We start from the raw sequence: 20,330 nt of genomic DNA, 5'->3' as shown, positions 1-20,330 counted from the left end.
CCTTTTAAATAGAATTGTAAAATAGTTATAGACTAATGGTAGATTTATCATTTTCTTGGCATCAATGCCTACAATCCCAAGTAATAATTAGTCCGAGGTAATTTATGGCATAGATAGATGCATGATTAATTTGCTCGTGCATCATCACCATCATGCTTAAAGCTGGCAACAATTTCACGAGGATGGATGGGCATGCATATATATAAAGACAACTTAAAGAGACAAATTAGCGCATTGACATCGATCATCAGGACAGCATATATATATACATACATACATACATACATGAGCATGATACATACATACAAACGATCGAATTGAATGATCATGATGAGCACGCACTAGTACTGTATATATTAGGGTTCTTTGCACTTTGTTACCCTAGCTAATTTCTAATTAATTGATTAACAGATCTTAGAGGCCGCAGCCATCATGAGTAGAGGTGAGAGCTATGGTGGCGGGCAAAGTTCCTTGGGCTACCTCTTTGGCTCTGATCATCATGATGATCAGAAACCCAGTACTGTCTGTCCTCCCAGCACACGGACTTGTAACCCACCTCCATATGGTATCGATACCAGTGCTGTCGATCAGAAGCCTCCCGCTGGTCATTCTCCTACAGAGAAAGAAAAGGTGTCAAACAACAATTATCACCGAGCTCAAGGCCAAAACTCAGGAAACTTCATAACTGTAAGTTCTTTTCATTTCTTGTTGCTTATATGTATATATATTATATATATATGCACCTTTAAAGTCTGATCTGACATGAAATTTTTCACATGCTGCATATATAAACATGACTTCAGGATCGTCCTTCAACAAAAGTCAAATCTGTTCCAGGTGGAGATTCCTCTCTTGGTTACTTGTTTGGAGATAAGTAATATTAACCCCTTTCTCCAAACTTCAGCTCTAATATGGGATTTGATGTAGCTTTTATCTGGGTTTCGATTAGTATATATGTTTTAAAATAAGGGACAGTCCCCAGAAGGGTTTGGATTTACATAGGTCCTAGCTAATTTGTGTATGGTGTTTGATTTTCTTATAGATTGTACGTGTGTAATGATATCTGCAGATAGTTCAGCGTGTATATATATATATATATATATATATGGAAGTTGTACGACTGCAGCTAGCAGCTGTGATCTATAGTTTGTAAGAAAGTTGTTATTCCTAATTAGGGTGTGCATTTTCAGATATTTGAACAACAATATATATATGAATCTATGATGATGTGTGTTGATTATTTTCGTAGCCATTTTTGGGAAAAAGCGAACTTTCCAATATTATAGCTCTTCCCAGATACAGATTTATATTAATTATTTTTCTATTCTTTTCTTTACATTGTTTATCTGAGAGACACAATTACGTAAAAAGATTGGAGATTCAAGTAATCTCCCCAAAGGTTTACGATCTATAAGTTGAAGATAATATCATGTCAAATCAATAATATTCAATTTGAACTTGATTTGATATTATCTTTATTTGATTTTCATAATTATCAAATCACTATGATTTGATATTATCTTAATTTGATTTTCATAATAATATTCTATCTTATCTCAATGTATATATTTCTCTATAATATCTTGTATTCAGTAATGATTCAGAAAGCAAAAAATGAAACCCTCAAAGTCTCTTTCCCTTTTTCTCTATTCTCCATCTTCTTTTCTATTATATTTTATTTTCTATCACTATAGATATGTTTCATGATGCCAACCAGGAAGTTAAGAGTACCATATATGCAGAGTTTACTGTCTCGACTCCCACGTACATCACTTTCGATATTAAAAAAGGAAAGTTCCTGCTTCAGCATGAACTTACACACACACACATGATGCACACACATACATATATATATGAACCAGAAAAATTAAAATATATGTTACATGACCTGCAAAAACAATTCATGATTCGCACGTACAGCTTCTATTTGAGTCTTAAGGTACCATACCCCAACCTTTTTCTTTGGCAAACAATAAGAACTAATTGTGTTAAACTGAATTTGGGTGTTTCGTATCATTTTTTTCTTTTATCCCTTTTTTGTTGTTTACTAAAGATCAAACTCATCACTTTGACATGAAATACTAGTCGTATATAAATTAAGGCTTACCACTCAGAACTTTCTAACAGGAGAAATTGATCAGCTGCTTCTCTCTAGCTAGCTTATAAGGTATTATTATATATGATGGTAATTTTCCGTTCATCATATATATATATTTATATATATAATTGTTATCCATGTAATTTTAATGGCTGAAGGTGGCACGGACTGCCTGAGGATTGGCTGGCGATGATATATGTCAATGGCCTTTGATACATTCTATATTTCCGAATAAAGTTAGAAAAATTCTATTTAACAGTCATACAACACACCTATTTTTTTTTTTTTTTTTTTTTCTCTACATGTATATAAGATGTAGGGTTACTGAGTAGAATAACTCATAAATTTATAAGGAAGTAATTGTAGCAACTCAATTACAAAACCAATGCTTGAAATGGACTTAACTCAAAGGACCTATTCCTAGATATAAGCTAGCTAGCAAAATATATACTCCAGATGAAGACATCAAAAGGAAAGGGAGAAAACTTCTTCAGTCTTCAAACAAATAAAAAAAAAAAAAATCAAAACTTGCTCAATTATAAGTTTCTGTTCTCTATATCTTGTCATTGAGTTCACAATCAGTACCCCTCCGTGTGTGTGAATATATATTCTATTGTGTTCGAGAAAAATGCAAACTTGTTGATCTATATATTCTACTACCATTAGTACGCGCGTGGATGTGTATATTACGTATATAGTCCCAAAGTAGCCGGCAGTACTTTTTTAGCTAGTAGTTAAAACATGAGAGATTTCGACTTATGTTGAAAACATGCATTGGAGGACTCCCACGTGAGAGCAATTATGGAAGAGAAATTACTTGTACTTTAGACTGTACAATCTCTAAGATTTTTAAGAAATTAATTACTTTTTTTTAAAATAGTAGAGGACGGTACTACTCCAATTTTATTTCTAGACTCTCTTGTAGCGTAGTAATACCTTATATATATACAAAAGAGCAAGGGGTAACATATAAAAATCTCAAAATCAGGCTCTTAAAAAAAAAAAAAAAAAAAAAAACCATTGATAGGAAAAAAACAATACTGAAAATATAAGGAAAACCATGAAGAAACACTAATGTTGGAAGTTGGGAATACCTGTACAATCTAAAGCAAAAATGCCAACCATATGCTTGAGAAGTTCAAAAATGGAAGAAAAACTTACAATGCTGCCCATAGCTCTATGATTTGCTTGCAAGAGTACTATCCGCAAGAGTGTTCCCTTCTCTGTAAACGTGAGTAATGCTAAAATAATAAAAAAAAAGTATTAAAATGTAAAATATCATCTCAAAGATCAACATATTTCCAAGAGGATGAGAATATATTGTTGTTAAACCAATTCGTCACAAGGAAGAAATTTGTTTCTACAAGTAGGTTAGGAACACTCAATTGATAGCAAAGTAAGCCCATTCTTTAAGATAGAAATTACTCTTTTTACATACTAATATATTACATGCATGGTTCGATGCATATTCAAGTATCATGTAATATTATATATGCACAACAATCTTCAGCATGAACCCAAAAAGATCTAATAATTTGTATCATTATTGGTGGATATAATGAATATCTATGTCTGCTTAGATCTTGGCGAAACTTACTTCTGTAAAAGACTATATGATGAATGTGTTCATGGGAAGCTGTACGTGTTTTCATTATTCATTTACTGGTGATGCTAAACATGGGAGAAATTAGGTTAAGGACGCCATTGGTGTTGCAGCTAGGTGGTTATTAAGTACAAGTTTCGCAGTTAATTGATCGGTTTTGCATGTGGAGCCTTAGTCGGCCACTGAAAAGCCTACCAATTCCAGGACAAGTGATCATGATGATAAGTACGTATATAGTTGATGATCAAATGGTATATATTATAAATTAAGAAAAAATGAAATCGGCCACACCAAGATGAGATCATTGTATTAGGAATACTGCTTTTATATATAATCTTTTTTGCGCAAACCCAACAGCTGAAGCCGAAGCCGCCTCCACCCTTCCCTATGCACAACACCAAGAAGGACTAACACTGGGTTGGGCAGAGCCCAAAGGACTTGAGACAATGGACCACAACACGAAAACCATGAAACGGACTGTTTGGACATCAGGGGATTATTATATGTTGCATGCAGATGACGATGAGATGCACGACTGTTGGTTATTTATACTCGGTATTCAATGACTTAATACTATGCTCATACATAGTAAAACATTTTTAATCTAGCATATAGGTGGCCCTTCTATAACTTGAACTCATGACGTGATTTAACCATGAGAATCATAACAGTGACAAACAAATCAAGCACCAAAGTTTTAAAAAAAATTCAACACTAGTAGAGAATCTGAAGTTTGAAGCAACGATAGCACTTGCAACTATTGAGCAACGCAACTACGAATTATCAATTGCAAGATTTAAGCAACATATCAGACGCAAGAGAAACAGATCTTCGTTATGATGTTTTGGTTTTATTCAATATATATGTAACATATATTTAGATTCAAACAAATATAACATCCATATTGTTTGTTCAAATCTTTACCCCTAACACTGATGAGAAAAATCACCACCATTTTTTGTACCAAGCTGGCTTCAACTTCGCTTTGGGGTTTTTGCTGATATCTGCAGAACCCCAAATCAGTAAGAGAAGAGATGTTTCAGCACCTTGCTTGTTAGTTGACTTCAAGTATGAAGTCTAATGCAATTATATGAATTCTAGTAAATGAGGCGAATTATACACTATTTTGAGGGGGACCAAGTTTTGCCTATTACACTACATATCTACTGCATATGAAAAGCAAGCATTTCGCCTAATGGGTAGGATCTGGGTTGAATTTCACTGATTCCCTCCAGATGAGCTCTTTGATCTCTTCTTCAGTAGAAGATGGTTGCTCAAAATCAAAACTGAATGGCCTAGGGCAGACAGGCTCATCATTGTTGTCGTGAAGAGATGACATGTATGGGTGACAAAGTGCGTCTTCAACTGCAAAAAGATTCAAAAGTATAGTAAGAAAAACTCAGAAAAAAGAAAAAGATGAGAAATGATAGCCAAAGTAGAGTTGTTCAGCGGGAAAATTTGAACTCTGTTTAATATACCAGTAATGCGTTTGTTAGGATCAAAGACGAGCATTTTCTCTAGCAGATCCAAAGCCCCAGGAGACATACTGGGGAATCTAGCTGAAAATTGTTGCTTCCGGCATTGCGGAAGCTGTCTAACATATCTTCGAGCATTATCACTACGGAGAAATCCAAGGCTAGCATCATCAGGTGAACCTGTTAACTATAGGAGAAAAAGAAAAAGAATTCAGCACATGTATGATACATCGATCTTATAAGCATCTAAATAGGATGTATTCTCCTCCATTGTCATTATAAGATTTATTTACCCGAAAAAGCATAATCCCAGAATATATTATAATCTCTTATCAAAGAATGAGGGCGAGGGTTAAACCTATTCCAGGCAGTATGCAAGATGATATACATACACCCTTCAAAACCAGAGCAAGGTCTAATAAGATGCCAAAAATGTCATAGAAGTGGTGCTAACAGTTGGACCATACAGCCGAAACTTAAAGTAGTGAGGTTCAATATGTCAACATATAAACATGTTGACACATCAAGCACCAAAATGCACTGCCTCTGCTGGTTACCACCTTGTAATAATCATACTAGCTGTGATAAGAATAAAAGAACCAGAGAATGAGCAGAGACTGATGTCCTCGGATTCTGGTATGGGAGAATAATGGTATCATTGAGATCATTATAAAGAAATTTGTAAATCAGATATGACTAGGCACCGCCCCTTCACTAGGGGGGTTATCCCAGCCAGCAAAATCAAGTGCACTGGTGTTTATTTAGGGAGGAAGAAAGATATGGGCGGTGATGAAACCTTGATTAAGCTATGACTACAGTGAAAATCTCTCTCTCTCTCACCCACACACACATACACAGAGAGAGAGAGAGAGCGAGAGAGTGAGAGAGAGAGAGAGAGAGAGAGAGAGAGAGAGGAATAACTCGAAGAGAAGTAAAGGGTTTAGACAACTTCTGGACCATATTGGACTTCTCTTTCTCTCCCCCTCTGGTGGAGTACTTTTTTAGCTGATATTAACTCACTTGGAAGACCGAAAAAATATACCTCTGTAATAAGCCTCAGCTGATGAACATAGTCTTTCCCTGGGAACAAAGGTTCTCTAGTCACAATTTCACCGAATATGCAACCAACTGACCATACATCAATGGCAGCAGTGTACTCTGAACAATTAAGAAGCAATTCCGGTGCTCGGTACCAACGAGTGACAACATACTCAGTCATAAAGTCTGTCTCAGAAGTTGTCCTTGCCAATCCAAAGTCTCCAATTTTAAGGTCACAATTACCATTGAGAAGCAGATTACTGGGCTTAAGATCACGGTGCAGAACATTTGCTGAGTGTACATATTTCAGTCCTCGTAACAGCTGATACAAGAAGTACTGCATAATTTTCATGATGTATCAATTTGTTGCACATTTTTTCAAAGCCAAGCAAGGTACCGAAATCAAGAAGTTGAACTGTACAATTAAAATGGCAAGGTATAAATTCCCAACTATATTGTTGATGCCAAACCTGACAATGATTATCTGTAAGTAGTTGGTCAGATTGAATTACGTGTTGAAGATCAGTATCCATTAGTTCATATACAATGTACACATCATTGAATGCATCCTTTTTCGGTGGTCGTATGATATCCTTGATGGAAATAACCTGGTAAAGCAAAAAAATGAAGAATAATTCCCCGTACACTGAAGTAAAATAGTGATTATGCAGAGCCATTTCCAACCAAGCATATCAAGGTAAACTGATACAAGAGCATTGAAAATCCGGTTGTCCAGAAACATAGCAATCTAGCATTATTTACTATCAGGACATTCTCAACCATGCAAGATTTTGTAGAGGCTAAATATAGGTCAAATACTAATGGCATAGACCTTCACTTGACATCGTATCGGATTGCTAGTCGAATAGAACCCAGGTTTTTCCAAGAGCAGTACCGGTTTGTAAGTTTGTATTATTTAAAGAGTAAAATACCAAGAGCCAGTGGCCTTTGAGATGCAGGGCTTCAAATCCCCCTCCCCTTGCCTAGAAAAAAAAAGTACAATGGGAGGATGTATACAACCCTACACCCATTAGTTATAAAATTTAGCATAGATGCATTTATTTAAGTCATTTCCATACATGGGCATCTTCCCCATTTTAAGCTTCAACCCCAGCACTCCCCAAACCCACCCAAATAAAAGTCTAAATCAAAATAAAGATATTAAGGTATTACATCTAAGTACAAAACTCCAAGGGAATTGAAAGAATAAATATCACTTGCAAATGAAACAAGAAGCCTAAAAGGTTAAAATTTTAGGAGTTAGGAAACCATACTAACATTTTCATGGTCCATGTGGGAAAGAAGCTTGATTTCTCTCATTGTCCTCTTCGCATCTATTATATTGTCAAATGCATTGCCAATCTTCTTTATGGCGACCTCCTCATGTGTATCTGAATTCACAGCAGCACTGGACAGAAAGAAATCGTGTTATCAGCCACTCCTTTGATCAAACATAAAACTTTCCAAGTAAATGAAAAAAGAAATGTTCTTTTGAAGCTTCTAACGGACATCAAATTACATTACATCAATCAACCTTGACCCGCGTTGACCACAAATAGAAAATTAAAACATCAGCCCAGAGGATTAAAAAAAACGAATATGAAAGCGAGAACAAAAACTTGGATCAAAGTTCAATATAAAATCTTACCAGACAATACCACAAGAACCTCTACCGATAGGGCGAATGGGAGGTACGTACTTTGCGGAGACCTCGAACAAGTTCCCGCACACGTTGTATTGCACATAACGACCATTATGCGTGAGCACTCTTTTGATTGTACCGCCCGTTGAAGAGGAAGCTCCAGAGCTCGACTCCTTGGTAGCCATGCCGTTGTTCTAAGCTCAGCACCCACAAATGAATTAGCTTCTCTATATTTCCTTTATTTAATTAATTCTGAAAAAAAAGATCCCAAAAGTGGGGGACTTGGTGGCCAAAATTTGGCTAAGCGTGAATGCAATGCATAAATGCAAAGCTACTCTTTACCGAAGCTTTTCATCTGAAAATGGTTTGAGAATCCGTGATTCCGTGAATTGAAAAAGACATTTTTAAATAAACATGTCGTTCTCATAGATATAAAATAATGTACAGAATGCAGATGCATGCATGATGCATCCACTGGCAGTATAGAGACGCTACGGCTATTCTTATCCGCGTTTCTTTTGAACAAAGCATGCTACGTTTTGGGATCAATGAATTTAAGTAATGTATATTAATCTGCTCAATTTTCTCTGGTTTTCTGCAAACTCTTTTTCTTGTCACCTATGGCAAGGGCTTGAGTTCATCAACTGCAGTTTTATTATTATTATTATTATTATTTTTTTAATAACAAAGGATCAATCCATATTGATCAGGTTTTCATAGTCCAGTTTTCATGCAAATAAATTTTATTTTTAAATCGCTTATTAACAACACACGCATACTAATGCCAAAAGTTGTCTCATCAATTAGCATAGAAAAATGTTTGTACTTTAATATATATATATGAGTTTTATATATATATATATATATATATATATATATATATATATATATATATATAACTTTTACATAGTCCTCACGAACCTTAATTTGGAACATGATTATAAGCAGTGTCTCTCAGACTTTGTCATATAAACCTTGGCCACAACTTGATCAATGATATTTTAACCCCCAACCAAGTATGACAAATTCTCTCTTAAAGGACACTATTTCCATATTTTTATTCTCTTTCATTCTTTGATATCTTCTAGTTTTGATTGGAACTATGGGGCTGTGTCCTGAAGTAGGAGAGAGCAAGAGCAACTCTTTTTTTTTCATTAGGGTAGGCTCTCAAGCTAATACAATTTTGTAATTTCTTGACCCGATTATAATCACAGATTCACAGATACAAAGAGCGTTTTCAGAACATCACATCACTATACAGTGCTCTAGAAGGAAACGAGATTTATCCCAATCCACGGGCGACCCTTTTTCTGGAGATGGTGGTTGCAGTCACGGGACTTTTGGGTAACTTTGTCTCACGTGTTCTTAGAAAGAGAAGCCTTTCGGTACCCGCCACCAGACTTCCGTTTTATGATATAAGTCTACACCCGAAATTTTAAGAGGTGTATGAGAATTTTCTCAAGGCCTGCCATCAGATTCAGATTCAGAGACACTACGCAGAGAAGGGCATTATATTACCTAAGGCGACGACGTATTTGTTAAGACGATAGATGTTTTTCGTGAAAACAACACACGGTAGATGTTTTTCGACTTTGAAGGCACAACCTCGTAATAGAATTTTTCTTAATAATTATGTAACCAATAATTATGAAAAAACTTATGTTTTGAATGTGGTTTTGATTTGAGACAAAACTTCATGACAGGTTAAATATTAAAATAATAAATTTATTCATCATCTATTTTCTCATCATCCTATGATATGATATTAGATGACAAATTCACAAAAAAAATATAATAAATAATCTTCAATTATCTAAAGTCACATTATAGAATGACGAGGAAAAGATGAGAATTAAGACGATGAGTAGCATTTATGTAGCTAGCTCCATCTACAAATTGGTTCACGATTTATTTTTAAACTTTTTGGCCCTTTTCCTCCAAATCAATCCTTCTATCACCCTCCCATTACTAAATCATTAGAAATGTATTTTGATTGGCTAACATCAAGAATTTTTTTTTTTTTTTTTTCCATTGGCTAACATCAAGACTTATTTGACAAATCTAGTGGCAAGCCCAATGCATTAAGAAAAGTACACATTTTAAGTAGATAGATAATGCTTGAGAAAAAAATAGTTATTATAAGACAATTAAATCAAGCTGCAAAACTAATCATTACTATTTCGGATCCAACAAAACTCGAATTCTCAAACACTAAAGAGCAACAAAAGCAAGAGCTTCTATGGAACTTCCCATACGCAGCAATTCATAACCGTTAAAGCTTAAAACCTGAACTGTCCAAACCATGCATTGCAGGAATTATCACTCTCAAACAGCATTTGAGCTAGCTGCGCCCCCACCAAAACCACCGGATCCACGACCGAAGCCAGGCCTTCCACCAGGACCCTGCAAGTTTGGAGCAACAAAGTCGGTCAATAGCATATATGGAAAAAAAGGTTCAGGTCACAGATGCTACAGTTGATTCCCACACACTACAGCTTATAAATTAAAATCATTGCCCTAGTAATCTTGGTATTTCCATATATACCAAGCTTATATGGAAAAAAAGTTCACATCACATATACTACAGTTTACAAATTATAATTACTGCCCTAATAATCTCGGTACTTCCATATATACATTAGACAATAAGGTCATAACAACCAGCTAATCCAGGCAACTTGTTCAAACAACTAGATCCCCGACACAATCCATGCTATAAATAAAGAGGTCAAATGACACGTTAGGGGCAAGAAGGAATGTGTTGGGGATGTGGGATCTCAGAGTGACATCCAGCATACTTATCTTTTAACTCAAGCTTTGTAAATTTACAAAGAATCAAGTTCCCAGAATATGGCCTCGTTTGGTTACACAAATCATCTCAACTTATTTCATTTCATCTCCTCTTATCTCATCCCATTTAATCCTTACAACTTTTTTAAACTTCCACACAAAATATAATAAAAAAATCAACTTTTTCAAATCTCAAAACAAACATATATTAGAAAATTATATTCTAACAATATTTTATTCAACTTTTATTTCATCTCATCTGTGTAACCAAACAAGGCCTACATTTCTAGGCTTTCATGGTTCTTTATACCTCAAATTGACTTGCCCATCTAATGGACCAAATCCGCCACACCCTCCCCCCCCCCTTCTCCTAGTGGGGAGAAACAGCAGCAAAAACTTGTCCAAACTCTGAACCACCACAGATGCCAAAACCAACTCCACTGACCTAAAAAGGCATATAGAATCCCTCACTCAGCAGACTCATCAACCTCATCCAAACTATGCTATTCCGAGGCACCTTAAAAGAAAATATACAATGCTAGGCACAAAAAAAACAAAAAAAAAAAAAAAAAAAAAAAAAAAAAACTTGATAGAACATAGAAAGAACCTATTTTCATGTTGAGTAATGCTATATACAATCATGGAGTGTGCAAGCATCGCGCAGTCGCTTTAAAAAGGAGTAGAGTCCACTATTAAAAAATTAATTTTTTTCATGTGGATCCCGTATTTTTCATTTTTTTTCCAAAATGATTACGCGGCACTTGCAAACTCATTACTGCAACTATCATTAGTCTTTCATGTTTCCACCCAAGGCATAAGCAAAACTCACAAACATAAATGCTGACATACACGATATTCTAACAGATAATAAGAATACATTGAAGAAAGGAACAGTAAAATTACCCCAAAACTGGGCCTATAGTCAGCTGGTGCTCCACTCTTTTCACCAAAGTCACCACCAGGTCCACGGGGACCTCCACGGTACCCATCTCGGTCACCACCAAATCTCCTTTCTCCCTCAAAACGAGGAGGACCACTAATTCAGAATCAGCAACAAGAAAACACAACAGTATTTTGGTTAATTACACAATCCCATATAAAAGATTAATAACAAGCCCATATCAAACTGCAATGAATAAGAAAATGTCAGTAACCAATCAACCACGAGAAGAGGAACTTACCGGGGACGGTCGCCAGGTGGGCCGCCAAAGGGCCTACCAGCGGGCCTGGCCTGTTTCTTCAAAGTTGCAGGGACAATTTCGGAAGGAAGATTAAGGTAAGTCCTGAGGAACTCAATGCCATCGTTGGTGAGGTACCAGTAGTAGTGCATCCAAGCGAAGGTCTCACGCACGTACTCCTTGGATTTGAAGCTCTGCATCAGCTTTATCACCTGCAGGTTCGGCACATCGATCTCCGGATGCTTTGCGAGATTATAGTCCTTCTTTGCAAAGCAAACTCCCTCTGTCGAAAAATATTACCAGAAAATTTGTAAACTAAGTAAAAAAATGCATGCACGAATGTGTCGGTAAGTATTTATAGGTGGAACGGAGAGAGATACCTTGGAAGAGGTACTTGGAGATTTCACGTCGGTTCTTCTCTGGAATGATCTGGATCGGCAATGATTACAAGAGTCAGAAACCCATTTTCTTTTATCTGTTTGGATATCGAGAAACTACAGGAAATTAAAGGAAAAAAATTCCAAGGTTCTCTCTCTCCCTCCCGCCCTCCCGATACAAATATAAATTATCCACTGAATAGATCCCGAGATATAAAACCCTAAGTTAAATTGAACTTATCCAACCAATAAAGGAGTATCACTGTGATTTTCTCTTCTTTTCCTATCGTTTCTCATCAAACACAGAGCAGAACACATAGAAAATTAACTCTTTCGGAGTGAGAGTGAGGGTGAGAGGTACCATGTTTGCGAAGAGGCCGAGGAAGCGACTGCTAGAGGAGGAGGCGGCAACAAATGAACCCTACGAGAGGTCTCTCGCACTCTTCAATCGCTTGCAAGAATAAACCCTAAATTTGTGTAGGCGTTAGTTTTATAGCGCCCATTGCAACAGAGCTTGGGCTTCATTTTGGACATCATAGTCATCGCAGGCCACTCTTGTGACCCAAAATGCAAAGATTATTGAATCATAGTATAATACAATGGACCAAAACCGCAGTTATATAGGCCCAGATATTAAAATTTATTTACACACGACTTTCTACTATTTTTATCTTAGTTTTTTTTAAGAAACTTTTATTCGCTGTAATAAATTTTAATAAAAATTAACAGATATTAGGCTGGTTTGGTTACATAAAATCAAACTATCTCATCTTATCTAATTTTATATAATTATTACAGTTTTTTCAAACTCTCACACAAAATATAATAAACAATTTAACTTTTTCAAATCTCAAAATAAAAATAATATTAAAAAATTAAATTATAATAATATTTTATTTAATTTTTAACAAAAAAAAACCCATCTTGTCTCATCTAAATTGCGTAACTAAACGAGTGAGTGGGTGGGTTAAGTAATAAACAGTCTATCCCTTTTTTTTTTTCATTTTTCCATTATTTTGTCATAACAAATTCTATTATATATTTCCATTTTCACTAGCCTCCACTATATATATATATATATATATATACACTTTTGTCCATGTCACTTTCAGTTGTATCCAAATGACTAGCTAGGCCATTTTATGTCATGAATCATTATTGCAGAAAACCTCCTGGCTCATATTTGATTTGGCTATTGTACCTATAGCGGGGAAAGTTATCACAACACGTGTACATGAAGAATACAAAGATGGGGCCCAGAAAGATCATGAACATTATTAATAGTTTTTTTTTTTTTTTTTACATATTTTTGGGGCATGAAAAAATATTTAATACCTCAGTGAAGCTGCAATGTTTAAAGTTAATTTACTTGGCCTGGGTGACTCACGTCAGTTTTGTAGTGCAAGTTTTTGGGTAGATCATGACCAACACGCTTTTTTAATTGCATTCAGATAATCTTGCCATATTGCTTAAACCATGGGAAAAGTTAATTTAGTGCATAACAAAGACTTTCCCTCTCTTTCCAATAGACAGTTTTGAGAATTTATATTAGAGGAGAAATGCTACATACTATGTTAGAGTGTGTAAATTTGACGTACTCATTTTGAAAAAAAGTATGGTTCATCATTAAAAAAATAATTTTTTCATATATATTGGTCCTAGATTTATCCACGTTTTTTAAAATAAGTGTGCAGAATTTGCACACCCTGATATTACAAATATAATTTCTATTTATATTACTCAAGTTAGAAATCACAAAAAAATAAATTAATAATAACCAATTTACTATATATAAAAAAGTAGAGTTTAGTTAAAATTCAAGCTGTTTTGATGCAATTTTAAATTACTAATTATAGCTAGCTAGCCCAAAAGCTTAAATTGCTAAGTAGAAAATGTGAATTTGAATATTAATGAACCAGTATTAATGTTGTAACAAATCCAGGAATCTTGTTAAAGAAGCTAGAGTCCGGACCATATAAAATTATTTTGGAAGCCATCCCATGTAGTGAGACAAGCAGTAGTACTACTAGGCGAGTTAATTAATATATACTACTTCTTCGTTTGGACACATGATTTATTAACGTTGACATGCAAGGATGATAGCCTTCATTGAAAGATTAATTAAATAATTATTAGGAATTAATCCTGTTGATCAATTAGGTGGGAACATCTCCGCTCATTGATTTAAGATGTGATTATATATGGCAGTACTAGTGGCTAGCTGGTTCAGATATATATATTGGTACCTAACTTGTTCAATATCTAAATCAGTCCCTCGCCTAGCTGCTGGATTTTATATATACCATGGGTACATGATCAATAAAGAGACCTACTACATATATAAACAGTGTAAGAGGTTTTCTTTCCCTTTTTAGTGGGCATGTAAGGAATAACTAAGAGAATAAGAAAAAAAGGCTCAATCCATAATAAATAGGTCCATCAGCCAGTAGATTTCCCTGGACGCAACCCCCATATGGGAGCAGATTGTAGGGGGATGAGACTCGCCATCCTGAAGACCTCTCGAATAGCGTCCAACCCTTGAGTACTTGCCCATATGAACGAGCGGGAAGTAAGGGAGACCTCGATCCTCTAACAAGGTGACATTAACAGACCACAAAAAATACAAGTAGAATAAGACAAATCATGGAATCAAGCCGCATTAAAGGATTCTGACAAAAAAAATAGTAAAAAGAACATGAGCTCCATGGAAGCAAACACGATCTGTTCCCCAGACTCTCGGTATAAATAGTAATTTTCAGGTACGAAAAAGCTCTTTAGATTCTCTCATTATTTACAAATTTTCAAAAATATTCTATTGACTTTAGCATCAAATCAGACTCCCCGATCCTAAGGCCGCCCTCTCCCAACTTCTTTATTCTTCATTTTTGCAGGCCCAATTTTGAAGACCCGAGTTACTGGAACATGGCCCAAAGACGTATGAGACGCAACATTAACAAAGAAATTATATAAAAATAAATTTACAAATTGACGTAATTTCATGGGATTCGTTAGATTTATTTTATAATAAAAATAAATTTATAATAGTGTACAAAACTCTTTGTGCCTAAAATATTTCTTTAAATAAAAGCTTTGTTGAAGTATTGATGGGACAAAACATATAGGTATAGTAATTATGTACAAACTAGAGATCGAAGAAAAAGAATATATACATGCATGAGGAAAAGCTACCGGATCAGAGCATACTAGAAAGAGCACTCGACTGTTACAAACTCACAAATTAAAGGGCTAGCTGCTTCATCTTATTCTTTCCCAAACGCCTCACATTCTTCCTAATTTTCTCATTGTAAAAAGACCAATGTTATGGGTGTTATCTCACTACTGTTTATAAATTATTTATTACTTTTTTATTATTATTCATTAATTTTTTATTAATATTTATAGTTCATTTGAGATCATCCCAACATCCAAACATAGTTTAAATGTACAAAGTCGAGAGCAGTACTACTGGTACTACGTCAGTATACATGGTCAGAAAGGTAGTGTTTTTCTTTTAAGAACTAATTCGCAAGCATGGATAATGATAATTTTGAAGCTATATATGATATATTGTCAGTTTTTATATATATGTACATTAAGCCTTTGTTTGGATAGCAAAGTCATTTCATAGATCTCATCTCATCTCATCTCAATATCCAAACGTTACAAATATAAATATTTTTCAATTTTAAATTTTTAACTTTTTTCATCTAATCATTATTTAATCATTATAACTTTCCTAAACTTTCAAACTAAATATAAAATATGATTCAATTTTTTCAAATCTCAAAACAAAAATAATATTAAAAAGTTATATTCTAATAATATTTTAACTTTATAATACTTTCATTCAACATTTTATCTTTCATTTTTCAAAACTCCATAAAATATATTAACTCAAACTATTTCATTATTATTCATAAATTATTTCATTACTATTCACAGATTATCTTATCTCATCTCATTTTATCTCATCTCACTATCTAAACTAGACCAAAATGCCTTATTAATATTTGCCTTGTCTACCCCATATTTAAAATATTTCTTTCAATTAAAGCACCATATAATTTTAACCATCAATCTTTTTATAATATTAAAATTGCCATCGCTGGTCATGTAGTACTGGTATTACTGTTACATAAAGTGGCAGCCGTGAGCAATGAGACGACATGCTGCTTAATTAATATTGGCCATTCTTCAACAAAGTTAAGAAAGCTCCAAGAAAACACAGAAATATTCCTTGATCCCACACATGAATAGCTTCTTATACTTTTTAAACTCCCTGCGTAGTTTTTGGTTTTGGTGTTTGTTTTTTTTCCTTCGGAAGCATCTATGAAATTAAATATGTTAGAGACTACTACAGTATCCCGAAATTCCAAAAACATATATATATTTGAATTGGAATTATATATTAGGATACGATTTTAATGTAGAAACCTTAGACATATATATATAAATGATATATTCACAATATTTTGTACAGCACATTGTACAACAATATATTAAATGAGAGATATTTTTATAAAATATCTTATAAAAATAACATAATTTTATAAAAATACCTCAATCATTTTCCATCTAGAAAATACATTTAGCTGCATGCCTTTTTATTTTTTTCCTTGCCACTGATTTTATGTTGGAGATCAGCGAAGGAAACAAGTTGAATCAATCAACGTTTAACACAATGTCAGAAGGGCAAATTAAGGAAGAGGCAAAACAATGTCAATGATTGATTGGGCGGGCACCATGACAAAGCCAAGGAACAAAGGGAATCTCGTCATCATTATCAAACATTGCAGCTTGTTGCATGCATTGCCTTTATTATTTTCCATTTCCATTTCCGAACACCAAATAAACATTAATGGCAGCCATGCCATGCATTCTTACGCTGCCTTTACTCACAATATTACTTTTCACAATCTCACCAACAGAAGCAAAAGTATGCATACTGTTTCAAAAGCCTGAATCATTTGAAACTTGAAAGCTCTTCCTAAAGAGAGACATAAGAGGATAAGAGAAAATGGTGGGGGTTGGGGAAATGTTCACAATCACGATCACTATCTCATAGAGACGAAGGAAAAGCAGGCATTGCATCAGCAGCTCCGACATTTGAAGAAGCTGGTGCAATTTCTTCCCCACCGAGTGGACCTTCAACAGTATCCCAAAAAATAAAGTTTGAACATTGTTGCTGGGCTTCCACCCATTCGTTTAACTCCTGCCTCTGCAAGCACTCCAACCCTAAATCTCCTTCCTCATCTATGCTACAGGATTGTACTTCCAGGCCGGGCGGCACAATATTGTTTTCCATGTTCTCCATCAAAGGACGCGGCGCCGCCGGCAAGTAAATATTTGTATCCATGCCGGACGTTGTAAAAGCCGTCGGAGGAGGAGGGGGATCAAAATTAGCTTGATGAGCTAACTGAACTTGATGATGATGATGATGGCTATTAACACTCCATATTTCAGGGTTGAAACCCATATAATTCGCATCATGAAAATACTGATCCGACCGTACGCTATTTTCTGGTGTTCCAATATCAAGTGAATTAGTAGTCATATTGTCGAACTGCATGAATAAGGGACATGATGAAGAAGAAGAAAATAAGGTTTCATGAACGGGCGGCCTTGGCCCCAAATCTGGATTTACAAAATCTAGTAATTGGTTCGAATTGTAACCCATATGGGAATGCTCGGAGGTATTGGTAGTAGTAGTACCACTAGTCGTGGTACTGGTTGGAGATGTACTTGAAGGCTTTCGTATCTTTTTCTTTATCCATGAATTCCAGTAGTTCTTTATCTCATTGTCTGTTCTTCCAGGCAAGTGGCTTGCTATATGAGCCCATCTGCATATGCAATTCCACCGCATGCAAATCTCAGAATACGAGAATTAATGACAAAATTCTAAAAATAAGATCAACATTAATTAAAACAATAAATAAACAATTGAGGGAATAATGGCTAGTACAAGATGTACTGTTTTTTGAAGATAATTAACATGTTCAGAGAAAGATAATAAAAGAAGCCTATAGCTATTTAATTAATAATTTGAAGGTGGAGACGTGTGAGAAATTAGAATAATACAGTGCATAAACACGTAATTTTGACTGAAAACTACTATTTCAACCGCTGAAATTGCCGTCTTAACGACTCCCCAAAATGTAGGTGATAGCTGCTATAGGAACTACTTTTAAACAGTGAGATTGCTTCATGATATTATTTAAATACTTACTCTGAAAACTTATGCAAAGACTTCATGTTCAAGTCTGTTTTTAATACAAAATTACATTCTAGTTCGGCCACTTTCAGTTAAGTTGTATCCATAGTACCTCCTCCACGCCATTGAAAAATTAACACAACAAAACAAAACAAAGCCAAAGCCCACGAGGAAAACATTTAGGTTTCTGGCACTCACGAACGCATGATTATAACCAGTTTCAATGCAAAACTATGAAATGGAGAAAATAATTATAAAGTAAAAAGAAATTTGAGAAATGTATGATATAGAGCCAGTTAAACCTGTTTCCTACAACTCCATGAAGGCTGATGATTAACTTCTCCTCCTCAGGAGTGAATCGCCCTCTTCTGATATCGGGCCTCAAATAATTAATCCATCTCAATCGGCAGCTCTTACCGCACCTTTGGAGCCCTGAAAATTAATGTTATATTACATATATAAGAACTTCAATTATTATAAGGTAGCAGCTGGCTTTGGGTGTCTCTCTGCTGTGAGACTGTGTTTGAGCGTGAGACAGAGAGAGAGAAGAGAGAATAGAGATGATGATGATGACCTGCTTTCTCGGGGACTTCACTCCAACAGCCATAGCCATGGGAGGTTATGTATCTGATGAGCTTTTCGTCTTCCTCAGGGGACCAAAGTCCTCTCTTAACCTTCTGTTGGTTACAGCAAGAATGGTGACCCATTATCAGAGACTGCTGCAAATATAGCTTGCTGCTTCTTGTTGAGAATTCCTGGTAATTTTGAATTTTTCTGTGCTGTTTGCGTGCAAGCTGGCCGATCGACACAGTTGAAATGGCTGTGCGCAAGAGGAGTTGGGGCTCTCTCTCTCTCTCTCTCTCTCCCACTTTAAAAGTAGGAGGAAGTACAACCCAGCCGACATTTACAACCGGATGGGGTCCGTATCAGGGACCCGAGCACCATCTAACCCTAAAGCGATATTCCATCAACTTTATTCCGACGTCACCGTTTTCTACGTACATTTGTAGTATTACGTAACCAACTCACGTAGTTCTCACTGTGCCGGTGGTTTTCTCACACCCCTCATCTCTCTCTCTCTCGATCGCTTGCTTCCTTTTCTCTGTCTCTCTTTCTGCAACCAGTTACAATCATATAATATATTAACTCCTCCAGTACTGAACTTTTGACACGTTATAGTAGTGTACATATGTGTTTTTTTTTTTTTTTTTTTGATAAGGGGTGTACATATGTGTTTGAGATCAATGCAGTGCATTTTTCTCATCTTTTTTTTTTTCACCAAAACTGAGGAAACTTTTGTTAGGCCGGGCAACGGTTGTGAATTAAATGGCATTTAAATGATTAAGAGTTTTCAGAGTTATGATGATCATGAATCCAATCCTATACGGTTGCCCGCATGAATACTAGGTATTCAATTATATTTTTTTTTTAAAAAAAAAGAAGTCATGATGTGCATTATAGTGACTGCATGCAGTTTAATTAATTATAAACGCAAAAGGAATAAATAATTATCTTTAAATTTGTCCAAGACTCCAAGAAACTAGAAATTCTTTGATCAACCATGTGGTTTGCCGATTTATCTTTGCTAATTAGCGTTATAGTTGCTACATCATTCCACTTTTCTGTGTACATATATTAAGAGAAATATTTTAACCATAAAAAATATCTTACAAAAATAAATTTACAAATTGACGCGGTTTAATGTGGTACGTTAAATTGTAAAGTTACTTTTATTATAAAATAGATAGCATATATATGAAGTCATGTCAGTTTGTGAGTTAGTTTTTATAAAATTTTAACTTTATGCCTGTAGTACTTTAATTCTCTATATTATATATATAGTTTTTTATGGGCAAACTCATATATATATATATATATATATATATCTAGTACTACTCATATATATATATATATCTAG

At 35.0% G+C, this 20,330-nt stretch overlaps 3 protein-coding genes across 3 annotated transcripts; 1 reads left to right on the top strand and 2 right to left on the bottom strand.

The window, feature by feature from the left end:
- The first annotated feature begins 295 nt into the window (after positions 1-295).
- Positions 296-1,077, top strand: LOC121237647 (protein SPIRAL1-like 5). Its single transcript, XM_041134489.1, has 2 exons — positions 296-687; positions 804-1,077. The coding sequence occupies exons 1-2, from the start codon at positions 433-435 to the stop codon at positions 876-878; spliced, it is 330 nt and encodes a 109-aa protein (XP_040990423.1). The 5' UTR covers positions 296-432; the 3' UTR covers positions 879-1,077.
- A 3,472-nt stretch (positions 1,078-4,549) lies between these two features.
- On the bottom strand, positions 4,550-8,214 carry LOC121237585 (mitogen-activated protein kinase 2-like). The gene is made up of 6 exons (XM_041134401.1): positions 7,863-8,214; positions 7,493-7,622; positions 6,685-6,822; positions 6,219-6,551; positions 5,180-5,363; positions 4,550-5,066 (listed from the first exon to the last, which is right to left on the bottom strand). The coding sequence occupies exons 1-6, from the start codon at positions 8,039-8,041 to the stop codon at positions 4,894-4,896; spliced, it is 1,137 nt and encodes a 378-aa protein (XP_040990335.1). The 5' UTR covers positions 8,042-8,214; the 3' UTR covers positions 4,550-4,893.
- A 1,789-nt stretch (positions 8,215-10,003) lies between these two features.
- LOC121236675 lies at positions 10,004-19,134 on the bottom strand. Its single transcript, XM_041133111.1, has 8 exons — positions 18,987-19,134; positions 18,715-18,844; positions 17,264-18,041; positions 12,563-12,622; positions 12,205-12,253; positions 11,828-12,107; positions 11,550-11,682; positions 10,004-10,259 (listed from the first exon to the last, which is right to left on the bottom strand). The coding sequence occupies exons 1-8, from the start codon at positions 19,117-19,119 to the stop codon at positions 10,182-10,184; spliced, it is 1,641 nt and encodes a 546-aa protein (XP_040989045.1). The 5' UTR covers positions 19,120-19,134; the 3' UTR covers positions 10,004-10,181.
- Between the last annotated feature and the right edge of the window lie 1,196 nt (positions 19,135-20,330).

Source organism: Juglans microcarpa x Juglans regia, chromosome 6S, assembly GCF_004785595.1.
Source record: "Juglans microcarpa x Juglans regia isolate MS1-56 chromosome 6S, Jm3101_v1.0, whole genome shotgun sequence".
Classification (NCBI taxonomy): domain Eukaryota; kingdom Viridiplantae; phylum Streptophyta; class Magnoliopsida; order Fagales; family Juglandaceae; genus Juglans; species Juglans microcarpa x Juglans regia.
Note: the sequence above shows the minus strand (reverse complement) of the source record. Positions and strands in the feature narration are given on the sequence as shown.